Source organism: Seriola aureovittata, chromosome 17, assembly GCF_021018895.1.
Source record: "Seriola aureovittata isolate HTS-2021-v1 ecotype China chromosome 17, ASM2101889v1, whole genome shotgun sequence".
Classification (NCBI taxonomy): Eukaryota; Metazoa; Chordata; class Actinopteri; order Carangiformes; family Carangidae; genus Seriola; species Seriola aureovittata.
Window position 1 is genome coordinate 8075540 of NC_079380.1, and position 20008 is coordinate 8095547.

Sequence of the window (20008 nt, forward strand, 5' to 3'; positions counted from 1 at the left end):
AAACAATGTATGTGAGACCCCTTGTCACATTTCAGATGTTTGAGTTGTAAACAGAGATATTTCCCCGCTTGACACTGTTTGAGACACAAAGAGATGAAATCATCTAGTGTTTCACAAAAGTAGCAAAGGTTAGAGAAAAGATTTTTTAAGATATGATATGAAGTATTAAAGAACTAGCACCTTGACCTTTATCACCTACAGCAAAATGCTGCTTGTGCACGAATGCATCAGTATTAACAATCTAATAATGTCATATATAATAACAGCTGTTTTTTATGCAGAATGAAACACTTTTACCTTTGATACTAAACCTATTTTGCTTTTAATGCGCACAAGTGGGATTTTGCATTCAAAACTTTTGCTAGTAGTGTTTTTTTTTTTTGTTTTGTTTTTTTCTTATTATTATTTTAGTATATTTTAAGCATTTCCACTTTGCTCTCATGCGAAGCATTTTTAAGTATCAAATAATTGGATTTCCAATATTCCTGACAGCACCTGAAGGCAGCAGAGCAGACCCCATGATTTTGTGAAACTTTGAACCTCACACAAACTTTGGCGATAAATGGCCGTGATTATCAAAAGTGGGTGAACAAGAAGAAACGCGGAACTCCGGTGTTGACGGTGTGAAGCTGCTGGACAGGGGCGCAGCTTTACGCCGTTTTACGCTCAGACTTCATCAACATGTCCCCGCGCTACCTCAACAAAGTCGTTATAGTCACCGGAGGATCCAAAGGGATTGGCAGAGGGATCGTCAAAGTGTTCGGTATGCTGGTCATGGTTATCTATGCTGTGGATTTGTTCGTGTTCAGAGTAGGAAGTGGCGCACTAAATATTCTGCATCTTTTGTTTTCAGTGGAGAATGGTGCAAAAGTGGTGTTTTGTGCACTAGGGGGTGAGTAATAATGTTTTTATTCAATTTTTATTCCACATTAAATCTCATATTAATTGATAAAAATCAATCAGAACGTTGCTTTATCATCTATTGGGAAGGTGTATTGACACCTGTGATATGATTGATGACTACACCATATGCATCTGTTATGACTGAATATTTAAAAGGATTTCATCCTAAATTGAGACTGTAATCTGTCTATAATTCACCATAATCGTGCATATGGTTTATAGGTTCAGCTGGTGAGGCTCTAGAGGCGGAGCTAAACAAAGCAGGGCCAGGCTCCTGCACATTTGTCACATGTGACATCTCCAAAGAAGATGAGATCAAGGTAAAGTCTGACAGTGTTATTGTGCAGTTATATACTGCACGTGGTTTTAATGAACAGGGACTAGTCCTGATCACAGGACCTGTCCTGATCATCACCCTACATCACATTAAGAGCACATTATAAGTCTAAATATGTCCAGTCACAACATCTAATGATTTAATTGGCAACTGTTTAAATCTTTAACTGAATTTACATTTGAAGGGTTTTTTTATCACCACAATGTCGAAGTTTGTATATAAGCCATCATTTAATTTTTTTTTTTTAATTTTACACTAAGTGCAGTTCAAAATGCTTCACAAATTAAAATAAGGGAGAAAATAGAATAATATTATGATATTTTTCAAAAGAGGAAATAATTAAAATGGGGAACAATTGAAATTGGACATACTTAAAATATAAAATGAAAGTAACACAGTAATAGTGAATAAAAATGTATATAACAGCAACAGCAGCAATCATTACCCTGACAACCATCTTGGTTGGTGTAATCCTCTAAAATAGAAGCAGCGCCTCTAACACGCTGCAGCAACGTCTGTGTGTTTTCATTCAGTCAGTCCGAACTGGTTTCTGTTGCAGCTCTTTTGTTGGTAACTGGTTTTTCTCGTGTGACTGTCTCCGCAGAGACTGATTGCGGTCACAGTGGAGCGCTGTGGACACATCGACTGCCTGGTCAACAACGCTGGGTGGCGTGAGTCACTTGGTTTTTTTTATTTCCCTCAAACAGAAAAAGATGATGAGGACACGAGGCCTTTCTCTTGCTTCATTTCTCTTTTTGTTTTTTTTATTTTCTTCTTCAGACCCACCTCATAAACCTACTGATGACACCACAGCAGAGGAGTTTAGAGATCTGCTCAATCTGAACCTCATCAGCTACTTCTTGGCTTCTAAAGTAATGTTTCCGGCTTGTGTGTGCACATTTAAAACTTAAAATACAAATAATTCAATATCATTTTACCCCATAAATGCTGACTTCTATGGAGTACGGTGGCCCTGAGAGCTCAGTGCACTGCAGCTTAAGGAAACACATGAAAATAGACAAAACACAGGTTAATTCATAAAACATTGTTATTTGACAACACAAGTGCTGCAGATACACACAATACAACCACAGAAGCTGCAAGTAGCACAGAAGATAACAGAAGTGTTTCCGGGGGACACAAAAAAGTAATGAACCTGTAGCTGTCTTCATAACTTTAAAAGTCACAAAGCATTGAACAACAAGTGTGACCCGCGCATCACTTCTTTGTGTCCTCTAGAAACAACAACGTCGTCTATGCTACTCACGGCGCCCTTCTGTATTTGGTTGTGTTTCGAGCCTTTGTAGCATGTTTGTCTCTTTGCTTGTGTTGTGTGTATCTGCAGCACTTGTGTTATCAAACTGATGAAGATTTTTTTTCCGAATTTGCATGTGTTTTCTTATGTTGCAGTGCACCGAGCTCTCAGGGCCACAGTAATGGAGACACAGACAGGCTGTGAGTTTTATAAGCAACTGAAAATCAGCACTTAATCCTTTATTATTATTATTATTATTATTATTATTATTATTATTATTATTATTTGGAATGAATGTCAGACAGGGAGACAGGACAAAAGGGAGATAGGGATGATGTCCCCAGTCAGGACCCAAACTGGGGATGTTGCAGTTCACGGTTGGCGTCATATTGGCCGGGTACACTAGAAAAGAAGTGGTTGGTATGGGGAGGAACTCCAGGCATAATGGAGCACTTCCTCAGACAGTCTCTCCTGGAAGACATTCATAGTGCTGCACTCAGTTGTTCACGTGAAAACCGGCAAAGTTATGTAACTAAAGAGAGAAGTACAATCCCAGAGTGCTTTCTCAGTTCCACAAAGCTGACCAATCACAGTGTGAAGTGGGTGTGAATGTTGGATCAACGGTTTTGGAAAGTTACAGAAGTGGTGTGACACGAGCACTACACGGTGTCGGGGGGAGGGGGGGGGGTTTCTGGAGCTATCTGACCATCCAACAAGCAGGTCGGACTGACTGACTGCATACTGACCCTTTAACCCCAAAACCATGGGACACCGCTACTGAACACTTGATGTTGAAATTTAAACATGAAACATGAATTTTAAGTAAATTTAGATATTTTGGTTTGAAAAACATCTGAATGTGTGTGATCAGAATTCCTTTTTTTTTTTTTAATTTCCATTAGGAGATGTATGCGTTTTTTCTGCTTATACAGGTCCTTGTTGTGTTTAATGGTTTAGTAATGATATTATTAAGAATTATTGTTGTATATTTCTGGGATGGAGTGAAAGAAATGTGATATAATTTGAATAATTTCATGCACTTGGTAAATAATTCTAGTCCACATCATCATCCCTGGTTTTTTATTGATATATTTCATCCTCTGTTTAGTATGACTGTGAAACTGGTATTAAATAGTATGAGGTATTCAACAGTCTTAAGTTTGGTGAACCTGCAGAAAGTCTGTTCATTGTCTAAAGTTTTTGAAATTGCGAACATCCAAATGACCGGACAGTTGTGAAGAAGGGAATTCAAACCTCATCATGATATTTTCAGTAAAATATTTCAGTGCTTTAAATTCAGCAGTATTTAAATTCCAACATCAAATATTCAGTTTTGATTCAGTTCCACAATTAAGTTATCAGTTACTCATTAAGTTACAATTATCACAGCTTCATTTTGCTTTCACATACCCATAGACATACTGTATGTACAGTACATAGGATCTTTGAATTGAACGGAGGTCTCACTCTCTTTGCAGTATGCGTTGCCGTACCTGCGACAGCGACAGGGTAACATCATAAATGTTTCCAGTCTGGTGGGAACCATCGGGCAGAAAGATGCTGCACCGTATGTCGCCACTAAGGTGAGTCAACCATCCGTGAAACAGTGGTTCAACCTGCATCATTCCTGTAATCTCAGAGAAGAGAGTCATGTAATGTGATCTCTTCTCCACAAGGGGGCGATAATCTCCATGACAAAGGCGATGGCTGTGGACGAGAGTCGCTACAATGTGAGAGTCAACTGGTGAGTCAAACTGGTTTCTGGGTTCAGTTCCTCAGCTTCCTCTCTGCTCAGAAGAAAAGAATTACTCCATGATTTCACTCTCGTCACATGTTTATTTAGATTTACCCAGTTAGCCTCTAATTAAAGGGGCTGTCATAGTGATGTAACTAGTATTATTCTTATAATTAATCAATCTTTATCTATCTCTTTAATTTTTTTAATTTTTTTTTTTTTACTTATTAACAATGATGGAAGAAGTTGTGAAGTAAAACAAAGTAAAGTAAGGTAAAAATACTCAATTATGAGCCTCAAACTCTGATTAAAGTAAAAGTACAAAAGCAATAACAACAAAATGTACTTACAGTATGAAACTTAAAAGTATTTGCTCTGTGGTGAAATATCCTGTGACTGATGTATTATTATATGTGACATTATTAGAGTCTTTATACTGATGAATCACTGTGTACGCAGCATTTTACCTTTGGAGCTGCTGGAGGTAAACTTCAACTAGGCACAGTTTAGTGTGTGGTTCCAGAAAAATTTGTTTATACGGCACCATTCAGACACAAGGCAGTTCAAAGTGCGTTACAGAGCCATGGAAAATAAGACATTAAATTATATCGAAATTGCATTTAAAAGACAATGAAAACAACAATTCAGGGGTTGGGTCCCTTCAAATGGTCACAAGATAAATCTGAGATGATTTATGGGAGAGGAAAGGAAAAAAATTCTGCTACACATATTAGCAGGCGCTTTTTTTAATTAATAATCTCTGCCTTTTGTGAAATAAAAATAATTGTACATATTATTACCATCAAATATCAGAACTGGCAGTAAGTACTTTTCTGTAAACTGACTTAACTGATTCATGAACCAGGAAATAATATGAGAGTATCTACTGCTATTAACAAAAGACAAACGCATAGTTCCAGTTTCAAGTAAAACCAACACGAACTCTATAAAATGATATAATTGATGTAAAGTTTATATTATGTACAAGTATTTAACTGTCTACAGATCTAATAGCACCCTTTGTTCACTGTCTGCCGTGTGTTGCAGCATCTCTCCAGGTAACGTGCTGACGCCTCTGTGGGAAGAATTAGCAGGACAGACTCCAGACGCAGCAGCCTCCATTAAAACGGGAGAAAACGCTCAGGTAAGTTCCCACAGAGGGAGACGGGCTCATACACAGGGACAGAAACAAGAGGAAAATATGTAAAGTAGAAGTGGTCGTTTCCGTGTCACGGAGAGTTTTCACCAATAGTGAGATGTCCTTGTGATGTTAGTGATGTCTTGAATTCTGAAAATTATAGAAATTATCATTAGAGGATTTTATTACAAGACATAAATCCTACCATAGTTGTGAGTTAGGACAAACCTTGGTGCAGCACAACACACATGACATTGATGCTTGTTGCTGCTGCTCTGTGTTTTCCATCCACACCCACTGAAACTATTTGTCCCTGCACAACAGGAGCCAGTAAAAACTCCACGTCTCATTATAAATCAATGTGAGACAGGCAACAGTTCCTATATTATTGTTGTGTTAATGATCCACGCATTGCAGTGTGCCCTTTGGGTTGTAAATGCTAACAGCCTCTTTCTGCAAACTGGAGCTTTCTTTTCATCCCAATCTGAGAAGGCCCTCGAAGCAGCAGGACTGTGGTGCTGAAGAGTCTCAGCTTGCACTTCATTATTCATAGTGGAGAGACCTCAAATATTTGACAGGACGGTGTAATAAAACAATAATTATGTGAGATTTTTACATCGTTACCAGATTTTATCCCATATAGGATGATCGCTTCACATTTAAATGTCTCGGTTCTTTACTTTGGTCTTTCCAGTTACTGAAGTTATGATAATGGAGGATGAGAGAATGAATATTATGTTTGGCATTAGGAAGTTTTCCTGGTTGTGGGTTCAGTAAATAAAGATCAGTGAATCTGCATTTTTCTTTGCATGGAGTCTTGTGTTAAAAAAAAAAAAAAAAAGAGCCAAGCTCCCTTTGTTTTACAGTGTAATACACAGCACAACTGTGGGAACAGCTGCAGGAGTGAACACACACATTAACACAAGGGAGTTACCCCATGAAACCACAAACGTGAACAGTTGGAAACCGAGCAAGAATTTCCAGTAGGGGATAAGTAAAGTATCTATCTATCTATCTATCTATCTAGAATGACAAATGACATGTTTCCTTCTCAAACAGCTGATAGGTCGCATGGGGACTGAGGCTGAGTGTGGACTGGCTGCCCTGTATCTCGCTGCTGATGCAACCTTCTGCACTGGGATAGACCTGCTGCTCAGTGGAGGAGCTGAACTCAACTATGGCTTCAAGAGTCAGATCCCGTCGTGACCCTCTGGTCTCTACAGTCTCTTTATGGCTGTGGAACAGCTGGTTAAGCAGATGGATTTAATGCAGATTATACACATGTATGTTTCAGTGTGCTGGTTACATTACTATGATGACTACTAAATTGTTTTAATAAAAGGGAGGGGGTTCATTCAATCAAATAAAGTCTCATTTCATTCATGGAGCTCTGAACATTTCCTGGTGGAGGTTAGTCAGCTTTAAATTTTGGCATCCTGACCAAATGTGTAACACGACCTAGTCCACTCCCCACTGATCGACCAATCAGCGCCATCCTCTTCGACCTCTAATAACCTCCCCTTCTGGGTTTATTGGTGTGCACCAATCATATGTTACGCTTTTTGTCACGCCTCCGGTGACTTTCCTAATGAGGGTACACTGGTTAATAAAACCGGTCACTATAACTACATTTTACTAATGTAATTTTAGTGAAGTCATTTTCCTCACTTACATTCTTGTGTCTTTATATAGAACAGTTCAGGCGATGATAAATTATTGATCCAGAAAAATAAAAATTACAAAGTTGTGACAGGTTTTTTAAAACATAAAGTAGCTGCTGTAGGTCAAGTGTTTATTTAAAGGACTAATAACCACGAAGGGCATTTTATGTCTGAGAGGTTTCTGGCTTCACCTCAGCTGAGCGGCGTCTCGTATTTCAAAGCGGAACCCAAGTTGACTTTGGGCTGAGTGTTTTGTTTCTGCACGAACAAATAATCTGGTTTATCTTGGTTACGTAGAGGAGATGGCGGCCCTCCGGACGGTGAGTTCATTGACCGACGTGTGTGTGCTGTTTGTTGTCTTTTTTCCTGTCTGGGTAGATGATTCACTCAAAAGCTTGATAAATAACCCATTGACCAGGAGAGATAACACGTCTTTAAAGTCGGCGCGGACTGCTGCGTCTGTCCCGCCAGCACCGAGGGTGGCGAAACAGTGCTGCACGGAAAGAACATAAAACCAAACCTCATTCAGAAATATGGAAACTAAATTCGTCTTACTTGACGGCGAAAATAAACATCTCGTAAAACACGACTGAAAGGCTTCTGCAAATGTTCATGCTGTGACACCAGGTTGGGCAGACCTCCGGTCCAGCAAGTTCAACCTTGATCTATGAAATGTACGTTTATTTACTCAACTTTACAAATCTTATCATCCTCCACGGTTTTGGTGGATGGAAGTAAAAAATCATGTAGATCGTTAGTTTTGATACGTGTTTTTCGTAGATTAGTAGTATGCCGAATTGGAAAATATATCCTACTACATCCGGAATAGTCATTACTTAATTACTGTGTCGTTGCGTAAGTTACATAATAAGCAACTGTTCGTCAAATTGTCGGATTTGAGAATGCAGTCTGGTGAGGGGCTTGAATGTGGATTTACCAAGTATTTCTGCAGAAAATGTCAAGTATATGTTATTACCGTGTTGTGACTTTGCTACAGATTTTGTACATGTAGTTATTGTAGGTAGCCAATTCATTTACGGTGCTGCTAGCCCAGATGTAAGGCACAAATGCTAACGGGTGTTAATGCTAGTATTTGCTAATTCAGTTTTAATTTAATTTCAGACCGTGGGTCAAAATGAATAAAAACAAGAATTAAGTTTCATGCATAACATTTACATGTGCATGTCGCTGAGGATACAGCAAAAACAAATAAACCTTTTCATACTCGTGGTCGCAATAAAGGCAAAACTTGCATCATCCATTCAACAAAATGCACACTTGTGTGCAACCTGTAGGAATTACCAAGGCATGATGCTCTGCTGCTCTCTATGGCGGTGTCAGACGTGGCTGCTTTTATTTTGATGAAAATATGACTGGCACCCAAAAAAAAAATCTTTGCACACACAGTAACAGCACCATATCGGGGATGTAAACTCAGGATTTGTAAGAAACCACCACAGCAGATTAAAAGATGAGAATTATGAGTTTACTGAAAGCACCACATGTTTAATTGTTAAACTGCCTGCACAATTAATCTATATTCAAGTTAAACAGTCGTGGAGATGATATCACACCTTGCCTAACCCCTTACTGACGTGAAAAGAACAGAGTTACACATCTTATGTTGCACTTTTCCAACAGCAAGCCGATGTTGTTGGAGGCTTATCAGGTGTGTCCCACTCTGCCTTATCTTGCCTTGCAGTTATTTTGTGGCCTTTTGTTTCCCACTAGCATACTTTTAAACTTCCTCACCTTGCATTGCTGCTTTTGCAGAGTAGCCTGCATATGTGCCTGATTCTATTTACAGTAGAGCACTATGCACCAGCTGTGTTAGTAGCTACATACTTTGAGCAGTAGAGTGATTGGTGCTGTGTCACACACGCCCACAAACATACAATGTCAGACATGGTGTCCCTGTGTATTCCCAAGGCTTGAGTTGAGACTGCTTTAACTTCAGCTAATGTGTACCTAATAAACTGCCATCTGAGTGTATGTAGATTTCCACAGTGACTGTGCTGTTTTGCAAAGAGCTTTGTCATGTTTCATCTACAGGCACTCCATGGACGACTTGTTCAGGCCCTCCCCTTTCCCATTGGCTCCCTGCGGTTTGCCAGCTCCTTTAAGGTAATGAGGGAAAATATTAACATTTTCTTTCTCACCAGGTAAGGCTGCGTCATCTCCAACCAACCTGATTTGCAGCCTGGCCTAAGTGCAAATGCCTGGTTTGTAGATCATTATGGAAAGAAGGGAGTGACAAACAAACAAACAAAAAAAAGACAGACGGATTGTCTCTTAACTTTTACCAGGAAAAGTTATTAGGATTTAAAATTGTGTTTCATCTTTGTCTTTCCTTCTCTGTCTTCCTGTCGTATTTATTTAATTCAGTTTAATTGAACTTGATTCTGTCTAATTGACCAGATAAGTCAGCACTTTGACTGACTCTGTATAGTGCTGTGCTAATTGTCCTTTTAAAGCATGCTCATTCAATGACATCAATTTAAAAATCAATTGCTGTCTTCGTCGCCCGCTCTCCTCTTGTCCCGTCTACTTCTTCGTCTCCGCCCTCCGTCCGGCTTGCTCATCCGCCTCCACCTCAGGCAGCAGATATCAACATCGAACGCAACACAGCATGCAAGCCCAGGCCCGACCCCTCCACCTTGGTGTTCGGCAAACAGTTCTCCGACCACATGTTGACCATCAACTGGTCGGAGAAGGACGGCTGGGAGGTTCCACAGATCAAACCTTTCGAGAATCTGTCGCTGCACCCTGCCAGTTCTGCCCTGCACTACTCTATAGAGGTGAGAGAGGAGAGCTCTGCCAACATGCAGCACACAAATCAGACCTGTTGTGGCATTTTATGTCTAACACTGAAAAATAAAGAATAACCTCCATAATATCATATTGTTTCTCTCCAGCTGTTTGAAGGCATGAAGGCTTTTCGTGGCGTCGACAACCACATCCGTCTGTTCAGACCCATGCTGAACATGGAGAGGATGCACCGGAGCACCGACAGAAGCTGCCTTCCTGTGAGTTTGTGCCCCAACTCATCCTTAGAAACCCCCCACACACCCCGTCAGTGAGGGTTCGTAGTAGGGTTAGGCCCTACTTGGAACATACTTGGTATCTTTACACTTGACCAGCTCCTAGGCCGGTTATTTCATCCTGAAAAAGCCGCTAAAACAGCATCATGAGACACTAAAGCCTTGTTCAGACAGATTCTAGCCCTGCATGAATAAACTCACACCCTGGTTTATTTTGAATGGGACCACTTCGACACAGCAGGCTCGGACAATCAAAAAAACACAGGCTTGAACGTGTTCCAACTTCTGCTGCACCGCAGCACAATATCATGTGTCTGTCATATACGTGCAAGCACACATTTCGTGTAGGATCCTTTGAAATGTGTGTTGTCTTAACATCACAATCATAGTGATGAAGGACACCTGGTCGAACACCCGGTGGTATTTACCTTAGACCGTAATGTTAATTTACTGCTGCTTCTCAGAGTTGTACTGGAGTCCTTGGTTTCATCTTCTGTACCTGTGCCAACACGTCCACAGCCCTCACATCGTTGTGCCACAGTGCTGTTGCTGGTCTGACTGTGTCTCAGATTCCTCTGATTCTCTGAGCTGGCAGGACCCGGCAGGTTTCATTACAGACTAACGCTGTGAAGCTGTGAGCCGTTATGTAACCGCTTGGCGCCATTCCCATTTTTGGCTTACTAAATCACACGACGAAACCACAGCCACATGGTCAGAGTTTGTTCTTTACTGTGTGCTCCGTGGAACAAAAGCATTTTTAAGAAATCTAGAAAAAACATGAAATATTTCACAATGTTTCATGAATTAAGATTTGTAGTGGATGGTTGATTCTCATGCAAAACTACTACAATCTGCAACTTTTCAGAGACAACAGCCTCCCACCATGGTGGTTTATGTAAAGTAGGACCACATTAATTACTCAACTAGTCAGTTGGCAGAGAATTAATCAGCAACTGTTCCAATAATCATGTAAGTAATATTGCAAGAGCGAGTGTCAGACACTGAGGGTTTCCAGCCTCTGAAATGTGAGAATTTGTTGATTTGATTTGCTTTTCATTGCAGTAAATTTGATATTTGGGGGTTTTGGGACTAATGGCGTCGTCCTGGGGAGTTGTTTTTTTGTGTTTGAGAATTTGTATAGACAAACAATTTATGAATGAATTGAAAAATAATTAGCAATGAAAATAATAATTTATTGGTTGCAATCCTAATTCTAATTTAAGTGAAATTTGTTTACATAATGCTTTACTTACGTGACCTGTCATTCTGTAGTAATATGTTGCCTTTAGATAACACTCTTTTAAGTATTTCATCCTCATTTAATTACTTTACAGTTATATTTACTGTTTTAGATCAAAGAGTATATTGCAGATGGAACAGGTACTTTTTTACACCCCAAAATTTAGGGTTAGAGTTAATGATTGATATATTTCAATCGTTATGATTATTTGATTCATTTCAAGGAGAATTTTAAAAACTTATAATATGAATATTAACTCTCACATAGCACAGGAATGAGGCATCTGCCTCATCTGAACTAAACGGTCGCATTCGTCCACATTTCTAAACCCTGTGAGTGAGTCATTGAGTCAGTGAGTGAGTGAGTGGTAACGAGCAGAGAAGAAGAGCCACTAGTTAACGTCCTCGTCTGTTTTCTTTGCAGCTGTTTGATAAAGGTGAACTGCTGGAGTGCATCAGGAAGCTGGTGGAGGTCGACCAGGAGTGGGTCCCTTACTCCCAGGACGCCAGCCTCTACATCAGACCCACCTTCATAGGAATTGAGGTGATCTTTAACATCAGTGTGCAAAGCACGGAGAAGTGCATAGGAACCTGGTGCTTTCAGTCATGTGCAAAAAAATGACATGTGCAGGTTCCCGCCTCAGCTGAAGTAACTGCTGGGTGTCTGCAGGTCTGGAAAAGGGTTGAATTAATTTCCCTCTCCCTCATCTAGGTCCAGGTCACATTGATTGATTAATGACATTGCTAGGAATTATTGCTGTGATATAAAATCAATAGATTAATGGACCTATTAGATAATTGAAGACCTTATTGTCCCTGATGATTTTCTGTGACTGAAAAAAGGTTTTCAAATTAATACATATTCTAATTACCCGTCTTCTCCTCTTCTTCCCCCTGCCTCCCCCCTCCTCCTCCAGCCATCCCTTGGTGTGTCTCGGCCAGGAAAAGCCATGATCTTTGTCATCGTCGGCCCCGTGGGGCCCTACTTTGCCACAGGGTCCTTTAACCCCGTGTCTCTGCTGGCGGACCCTTCGTTTGTCAGAGCCTGGAAAGGAGGCGTCGGGGCATATAAAATGGGAGGGTGAGTTTGGTGTCGTTCCTCTTTCAAGTCCAGTATCCTGCAGGTGTAGTCTGCCTTGTTTAGCAAACTGACTCTTAAGATTAAAAGCTCTCCTCCTGTAAACCTGGCTATTCATGATGCAAATTCAAATTCAGCGGCGCGCTCATCCTGAACTTCTCCTTGTTTTTTTCGTGATATTTGCTTGTACCAGTGTTCCAAGTTAGATTCACCCATCCCTCTTTGTTTCAGCCTGAGGAGTTCTGGTTATATGAATATGTGCTATATAAAGCTGGATGTCCCGCTCTGTTTGTGGACAAGTTTCATGCACAAAAATCAGCAAAAAGAAGAATTTTATCTCGCACAGCTTCAACGTCCCGCTGTCAGAAATCAGCGAACGAAAACATGACAGTTTATCAGTGTTAGTGGCCGTATTAGAGGACCTGAAACAACTTTTAATACAGCTGCCGACAACATGTCATCAAGGCAGAGCCAGACTGCGACAGACATAAAAAGTGAAAGGTTTGGCAAAAAAAGTCTGATGCCATAAAACATCTTGCAAAAGCAAAGTGGCCCATAATTTATAAGATGGGAGGGTGGATGAGACACTCATGCAAATACCAGTTAAGAAAATATTAGCTTATACAGTAGGTGATGTTACAACGGCCTGAACTGTAGCCCGTAAGTTCTAAAATTACATGTAAAAGTTCTCAAAGTAAATCAGCGAGCAGTGATGACGATGATATGGTGAACAGAGTATTGATTTTGCATCAAATCTTATTCATTTATGCATGTATTTTTAAAATGCATTGAGACCATATAACCCTCCAGTCCGACCCACTGAGGCGACAGGCAGACTCGTACACCAGGACGACTCCTCAGTGTGGTATGTTCCAAAGTGGAAACTTGTTGCCAGTGAATTTCCACTCTGCTTATGAAGCTGCAGAGACCTGCCACAGAGCCAGCGCCAAACAAAGAGAGCGAGCGGGAGCAAGAGAGCTTTTTCAGAACAGACATTTTGTCTCGTCACAGCAGGAAAAGATCAGATTATTAATGTTATCAGGCACCTAAAGAGATGATATGTCATTTCCTGGGAGGTGGAGAGGGTTATGGGTACTTGTGACGCAGACACATGATTGATAAGCAGCCTATTTTAAACCTCAGTGGCTGAAGCTCCAGGATCACAGATATGACTGGTTTGACCAGTCAAACAGGTGAAGAGTCAAAGTGTTGCTGTGTTTCACACTGTGATCAAGATAAAAAATAAATAAATAAACGGAACGAGGTCAGACAAGGACAAAAAAAAAAAAAACCCTAAAAACTTCCATAGAGCCTCTGAAAACAGGCCTGCTTCCACATGACTCTGGGATCCTAACGTAGCACCTGCTCAGCTCCAGTTTGATTACATAACACCGCCGCCGAATGCCCACTCCACTCACTGAGCCAACAAAACCTGCTCTGCTCTCGCCAGCCGGCGAGGATACACTTCAACTCTCAGGCCTGGTTTAGTAGCAGTCATCAGGGGACTGCAGGGCAGCTGGAGGCCGATACTGATACAGGTATTTGAGACCCTATACCTGCGGTTGGTAATTTAAAAAAAAAAAGTAAACAAACTTTTTATACTATTTATATAAACTTTTTTATATTTCTCAATTTTAACGTTAAAACAGACAAACTCAAAAAAAATGATGTTCACCAGTCCTGAACATCTCAACAACACCAACAACAGCAGATCTGACCACTCTTCACCCCATGAGACTAAATCCATAATAACATGAATAAATAAGTAAATAAATGCAAAATAAGTAAAAAAAAAAAAAAAGCTTGTATGCTGATACCAGTACCAGTTTCTGTGATATAATAACGGCTGATAATCAGCCAAACTCAAACCAGACTCTTCTCAAGAGCTGGAGGAGACCAAATCAGAGCTAAAAGGAGAGTGAGTATTGAACTTGTGTTGCACAGAAAAACAACCCGTCTGTATCATTAGAGGCTTGTTTGCTAAAATATTATCAGTAACAACTTTATGAGGTGAACGCAGGTCAGGGGTGTGTGTTTCTCTGCGAGCCGGGAATTGACGCGCGTTACGAGGAAGACGCTGACAGATTTCCACAGTGTGACTCAACTGTGAGTTGTATTGTTGATTGAAATCTCCGCAATCTGCAGTTTGTATTGTTGTCCATAAATCATTTCTCAGAATGTCCTTCTTCTTGGCAAGAGTGAAACATTTTGTTACAAAGAAACCACTGTGTACTTTGTAGGATCGAGGAAGTGTAGCGCTGTTTTTTTTTTTTGTTTGTTTTTTTTATGTGATGAGAAAACAGTAACCAATTGAAATCATTCCAGAGTCGTCTGTTGTTCACGCTGATGTTTATCAGCAGGATACTTCCTTCTCAGCACAAACACCCCTATAAGGAACAAGAAATACACATCCACTTCCTTTAATTCATGAATTTACCACTGATGCACTACTTCTCAGTAGCTCAGCACATGGCTAAATTTTTGCGTAAAATATTTAAAGCGATGAAATAAAGAAACCCAAGATATTCAGCAAGCACATGTAGAACACAGGAGAATAGTGTATTAAAAACATGCCTGATAATTAAATTACCTCTGGAACCTGACGTCTATTTTTCACCCATGTTTATGTCTGTTTATATTCACTGTGTCTCTCTTATTTGAACTGCGTCCCGTCCCTCTCCGCAGTAACTACGGCCCCACGATAATGGTGCAGAACGAGGCGGTGAAGCGCGGCTGTCAGCAGGTCCTGTGGCTGTACGGAGAGCAGGAGGAGATCACCGAGGTCGGCACTATGAACCTCTTCATCTACTGGACCAACGAGAAAGGAGGTCAGTCTCTTTGATGTCTTGAGCTTTCTCACAGGTTTTTGTGGACAGCTGAAATATGTTCCTGGACTTTTCTGTCCATGTTTTATTATCAGCTGCTGAGCTCATCTAATGAAAGTGTGTGTTTGTGTCTGCAGAGAGAGAGTTGGTGACTCCTCCCCTCGATGGCATCATTCTCCCAGGAGTCACCAGACAGTCTCTGCTGGACCTCGCCAGAGCCTGGGTAAGACGACCGAAGAGGGGACCCAACGCAAACTGTCGTGCAGACCTCAACAGCTTTTTTTTTTTAACAGTATCATTATAGTTAATCATATCAACTCATAAGTGGGATTTTTAAACTGATTTTCTCCCACATTTTTCTTACTGTACGTCTCAAAGTTTCAGTTACGCTGCTCATGCAAAAGTTCCACCAGAGATCCACTGTGGGACGGTTTGATCCAATTTAAAAAAAAAAAAAAAAAAAAAAAAAATAGGCATCATGTTCAGTTTCTCCCAATGTGAAAGTGATTTTAGAATCACAAACCAAAAGGCAGTGTTGTGGTGAGCTGCCAAGGCAGTAGGACAATGTGTTTTACAGTAAAATGTCCCATCAGCCCCCTCTGCTTACTGTATTTATATCTATATTCAACAAGGTGGTTTTAAGTACAGTAGATAAATCCGAGTAAATCAACTCAATAGGAAATCACAAACACTCATCTTTGATAATTTTACATCTTCACACGTCTGTAAATTCTTCAAATAAATGTCAGGTGGAACTGCTCACAACGCACTGATGTATGCTATCAGTCGTGAGGGAGTCACAAACAGACATTTCTTTATTTTGAGTCAAAAACATTCAAAAACACTGCATTACACTTTGAACCCATGTTGATGTTCGTTGGTTTCTGTGTCGCAGGGGGAGTTTAAGGTGACAGAGCGTACGATGAACATGAAGGAGCTGCTCAAGGCTCTGGATGGTGGCAGGATCCTGGAGGTGTTCGGGGCAGGGACGGCCTGTGTGGTCTGTCCGGTGGGCAGCCTCCTCTACAGAGGGAAGGTAGGAGCTCACCTTTTCTGCATGTTTGTCTCTGTCAGTTTGATGATACTGTTCTGCACTTTGTCTGTCAGAAATCCCTTGTGGACCTTGTTCTTTGCTTATAATTAGCTCATTCTACTGTTGAACTCATTGAGTGTGTTTACGTGCAGATGGCTCAGAGAAATCAAGTTATGTGGGAAATTGGATAGGGTGGTTACTGTTCATGCACTTTCCTACAGCAGGAAAGTGTCTTATGACTAGTAATGATTCCTCCTTTTATCCACCCTGTCTGCAGTCTTCATCGTGTACATGCGTCTATGTAAAAAATCAAGATAAAACTGTGCTCTCCCGGAGAGATCTACCTGGGTAACCAGGTTTCTCTTTTACATGATGTCTCAGAAACCATTTCACTGCAGATAGCCGACTGTAGTCCGGTTGTTTAAGCGCATGTACACACACTGATTGTAAATCATTCTGGACAAAGGGCTAAAATGTAAATGTTGGTGTTTGTTCCTGTCTTTTTCTCTCAGACGTATCAGATCCCGACGATGCAGAACGGTCCAGATCTAGCAAAGAGGTTCCACAAAGAGCTTACTGATATTCAGGTACGTGCACTAATACTAAAGCTTCGCGCTCAGCTTTTATACTCACAACATGTTACAGCTTCCTTTAAAACATGCGTGCATCATGAGGTCGAAATCATTTTTATTGTGTGTTAATCTGCTGATTATTTTTTCTACCAGTTTTGTGATCGTTTAGTCATCACAGTGTTCAGTTATCTTTTCATATAAAGCACAGAAAGTCAGCAAATGTTTACTTTGGAAAAACTGAACTTTTTTCACTATTTTTATTTGATAAATGACTGAAACAACTGTCGAGATAGTTCCTGATTATTAGCCTGTTGATTATATAGAATCGTTTTATCAACAGCAGGTTGTTGCAGCTCTAGCTTGAAATTTATAATTTATTACTGCAGCTGAATTTTTATTTTGCAGCTTTAACTTTTACATTCACAAAGAAACATTTTCTGCTTTTTGATTTATTTCTCTTTCCCTCTCTTTCCTGGTCGCTCTTGCTTCACCCAGTATGGACGCAAAGCAAGCGAATGGGCACCACTCGTTGTTTAAACGGCCATTTTGCACATGCCAGTTGTATCAACGGTTAATCCCATAATTCCAGTTTGGACGACCAGCCCCGTCACCACCACCATCATCCCCCTCTTCCTTTCCTCTCAACCCACTAATACACTCCAGTTTACTCACAAGCCGAGCAGACAGGACGCTTCTCTCTGTCTTCTCGGGCAACTTTCTCTACGGACGCTCATAGGAATGCGGTTGGTGGTTTGAATGTGACGGCTTGCTTAGAGAAGCAATATTAACAACAATATGCAACGCTTTGACTCAACACAACCCTTAACCTCGAGGTGTGAACATCAAAAGCAGGAAAAACAGCTGTTATTGGAGGAAGAAAAAAAAAAAGGAAAAGCGAATGCAAGAAAACAGACGATAAATATTGATCAAAACATAAAGATGAGCTGTACCTGGTGGTCATATCTACTACACTAGTATGAGTGCATTCAGATCTCATTAGAGTGTCTGTCCTCATATTCACTTGCTCATAGCTAAGAGCACAAACTTTCATCATCATCGACATTGAATTCTGGTCTCAAAAGACGCACAAACTGACATATTAATGCTTAGGAAGTGAAGTATTTGCAATACTAAAGCAGCTCTGTATTTGGTGTGTAGGACTTAACATTATACATATTTTCTAAGTAATGTTGCTCACCAACATGTGTATTTCACAATACAAGTGTTTCACTTGTATTAACAATAAACTGTACCGCTCACCACAACCTGTGGGGAGTTTGCTCCGGAGACTTTTAACTGTTTCAGTGGCATTAGCTGAAAATAGAAGGTCAGGTGAATACCTCTAAACGCATCATAGGATGTTTTGTTACTGTCGTGTTGATAACGATCTATCTGAGAGAGCTGCCGTAGTTCTTCTTGGGGCCATTCCACTTTGAACACCAGAGTTTGCACTGACCTTGGGTTAATGTCAGGTTTGTATCTGAGCGTGACTCAGATTTTTAGCACGGATAAACAAACGTTTTTTTTTACATTTGTTGGTTTTGTTTGTTACGAATACGACTGCACAACAACTAAAGATTGAGATTTTTTTTTAAATTTTTTTTTTTAAAGAAAAAAAGGCAAGGTCAAAATGAACGTTAGCACACACACACTCATAAGTGGTAGGACGACAGAAGGAGGCCTACATGCTGTAGAAAGGAAGGACTGTTAGATGCTGACACTTCCTCCTGCACAAGTTACTGTGTAATCATTATGAAAACAATGTATAGTAACAAATAGAATGTGTTGTTATTTTAGAGGTTTTTAAATTATATTTTTTTCCTCGTATTGATGTGAAATTAGGATTTGTCGACTTGTCTTCCAAAGTTCTCGGATGTGTCACCAGTGTTTTTGCTGTATCCTCGGCTTCATGTGCTTCCCTCGCTGGTTTTCCTCTCTTTTGAATGTAATTTTATTTTTACACACAAACTGTACGACACCTGTCCCTCTCTTCTAAGTGCCTGACCTCAGTCTGTTAGCTTGTTGCTGTCAGCTGCTCTTTTATTTTTCCAGTTTGTGCACTAGGGGATTTAGCTGGATTCTTTAAGTAATGTCATTTTAGTTCTTGTTTTTTTTTAAATGTGTTGTTGTTTTAACTCGGCTGTTATGTCTTTACATTAAACATGATCTGAGTTGAGTGAGTCTCTTTCTTTTTATGTGGCCGTGCTGTGAGCACAATAACTCAAGAATGATACATAATAGAAACGTCATAGTTAAAGCACAGGTACTGGTTCTGTTAGCATTCTTAATATTAGTCCTGTGAGTATATAAATCCATGGATAGTACAACTGAACGGACCTACCAAGCACAAACCCAGGAGCTCGGGAGCTTGGGACTCCTGGGCCAGAGTTTCTGAATGAAGTGACTGCAAATATTTCTGGGTTTAGTTCAGTTAAAGGCCCATATTTTACACTTTTCCAATGTTTTATTTGAAGTGTTGATCCATAAGAAGATATATTTGTGGTTTTAAGAAGGAAAACCCTCTCAGTGTAGTTTTACATCTCCTCTCTCAGGAGCTCCGGTAACAACAGGTCAGTGAGCCAGTCAGAGGAGAGACTCTGAGTCTCTCTTATGATTGGCTGACTGTTTTCTGAATGATTAAATAAAAATATAGCAGATTTCAGGTAAACACTCAGAGAAACTAAATCCCACAAGGTTGGATGGTAAGTTCAGGTGGGTGGGGCTAGGGCCATGGCTGAGAGCAGTGACTGCTTTGTTGTGACATCACAAAGTTACAGAAGTCCTGACAGCTCGTTTTAAGGCTGTTTCTGAATACAGGCTGTGTGCATTACTCCACGGACTGAGCACTTCAACACCTTTACAGTAATAGTATAGAGCCTAAACCATCAAAAAAGACATGGAAATCTCACTTTCTATAATATGGGACCTTTAAGATACATTAAATGACCACAAATAGATGCAAAACAAACACACAAAGGCACAAAATGCCCCAAAGCTAACATGTTTTGTGTCTCCTTAAGTTAGGGCGTCCTGTAAAGAGGAATGGGGGGGGGTCTTTTAGCGCATTCATATTCTTCCGTCAGGCAACATATATGCTCAGGCAGATTTTGTTTTCCCTAAGGGAGGCTAGCTGCTCCCCCTTTTCTAGCCTTTCTGCTAATCTAAGATAACGAGCCTGTGACCTTTTCCTT

General features: G+C 40.4%; 1 protein-coding gene across 3 annotated transcripts; it reads left to right on the forward strand.

The window, feature by feature from the left end:
- Positions 1-524: 524 nt before the first annotated feature.
- On the forward strand, positions 525-18993 carry LOC130185776 (branched-chain-amino-acid aminotransferase, cytosolic-like). 3 transcript variants are annotated; one of them, XM_056402421.1, is made up of 18 exons: positions 525-763; positions 854-892; positions 1126-1223; positions 1845-1911; positions 2021-2112; positions 3974-4078; positions 4172-4239; positions 5278-5374; positions 9082-9153; positions 9627-9827; positions 9945-10055; positions 11734-11853; positions 12227-12390; positions 15073-15215; positions 15350-15435; positions 16108-16248; positions 16758-16832; positions 17313-18993. In XM_056402421.1, the coding sequence occupies exons 1-18, from the start codon at positions 682-684 to the stop codon at positions 17352-17354; spliced, it is 1803 nt and encodes a 600-aa protein (XP_056258396.1). In that variant the 5' UTR covers positions 525-681; the 3' UTR covers positions 17355-18993. The 3 variants fall into 3 exon arrangements, with proteins under 3 accessions (XP_056258396.1, XP_056258394.1, XP_056258395.1); XM_056402419.1 differs by lacking the exons at positions 525-763; positions 854-892; positions 1126-1223; ... (3 more) ...; positions 4172-4239; positions 5278-5374 and adding an exon at positions 6992-7349; XM_056402420.1 differs by lacking the exons at positions 525-763; positions 854-892; positions 1126-1223; ... (3 more) ...; positions 4172-4239; positions 5278-5374 and adding an exon at positions 7499-7703.
- Positions 18994-20008: the final 1015 nt, after the last annotated feature.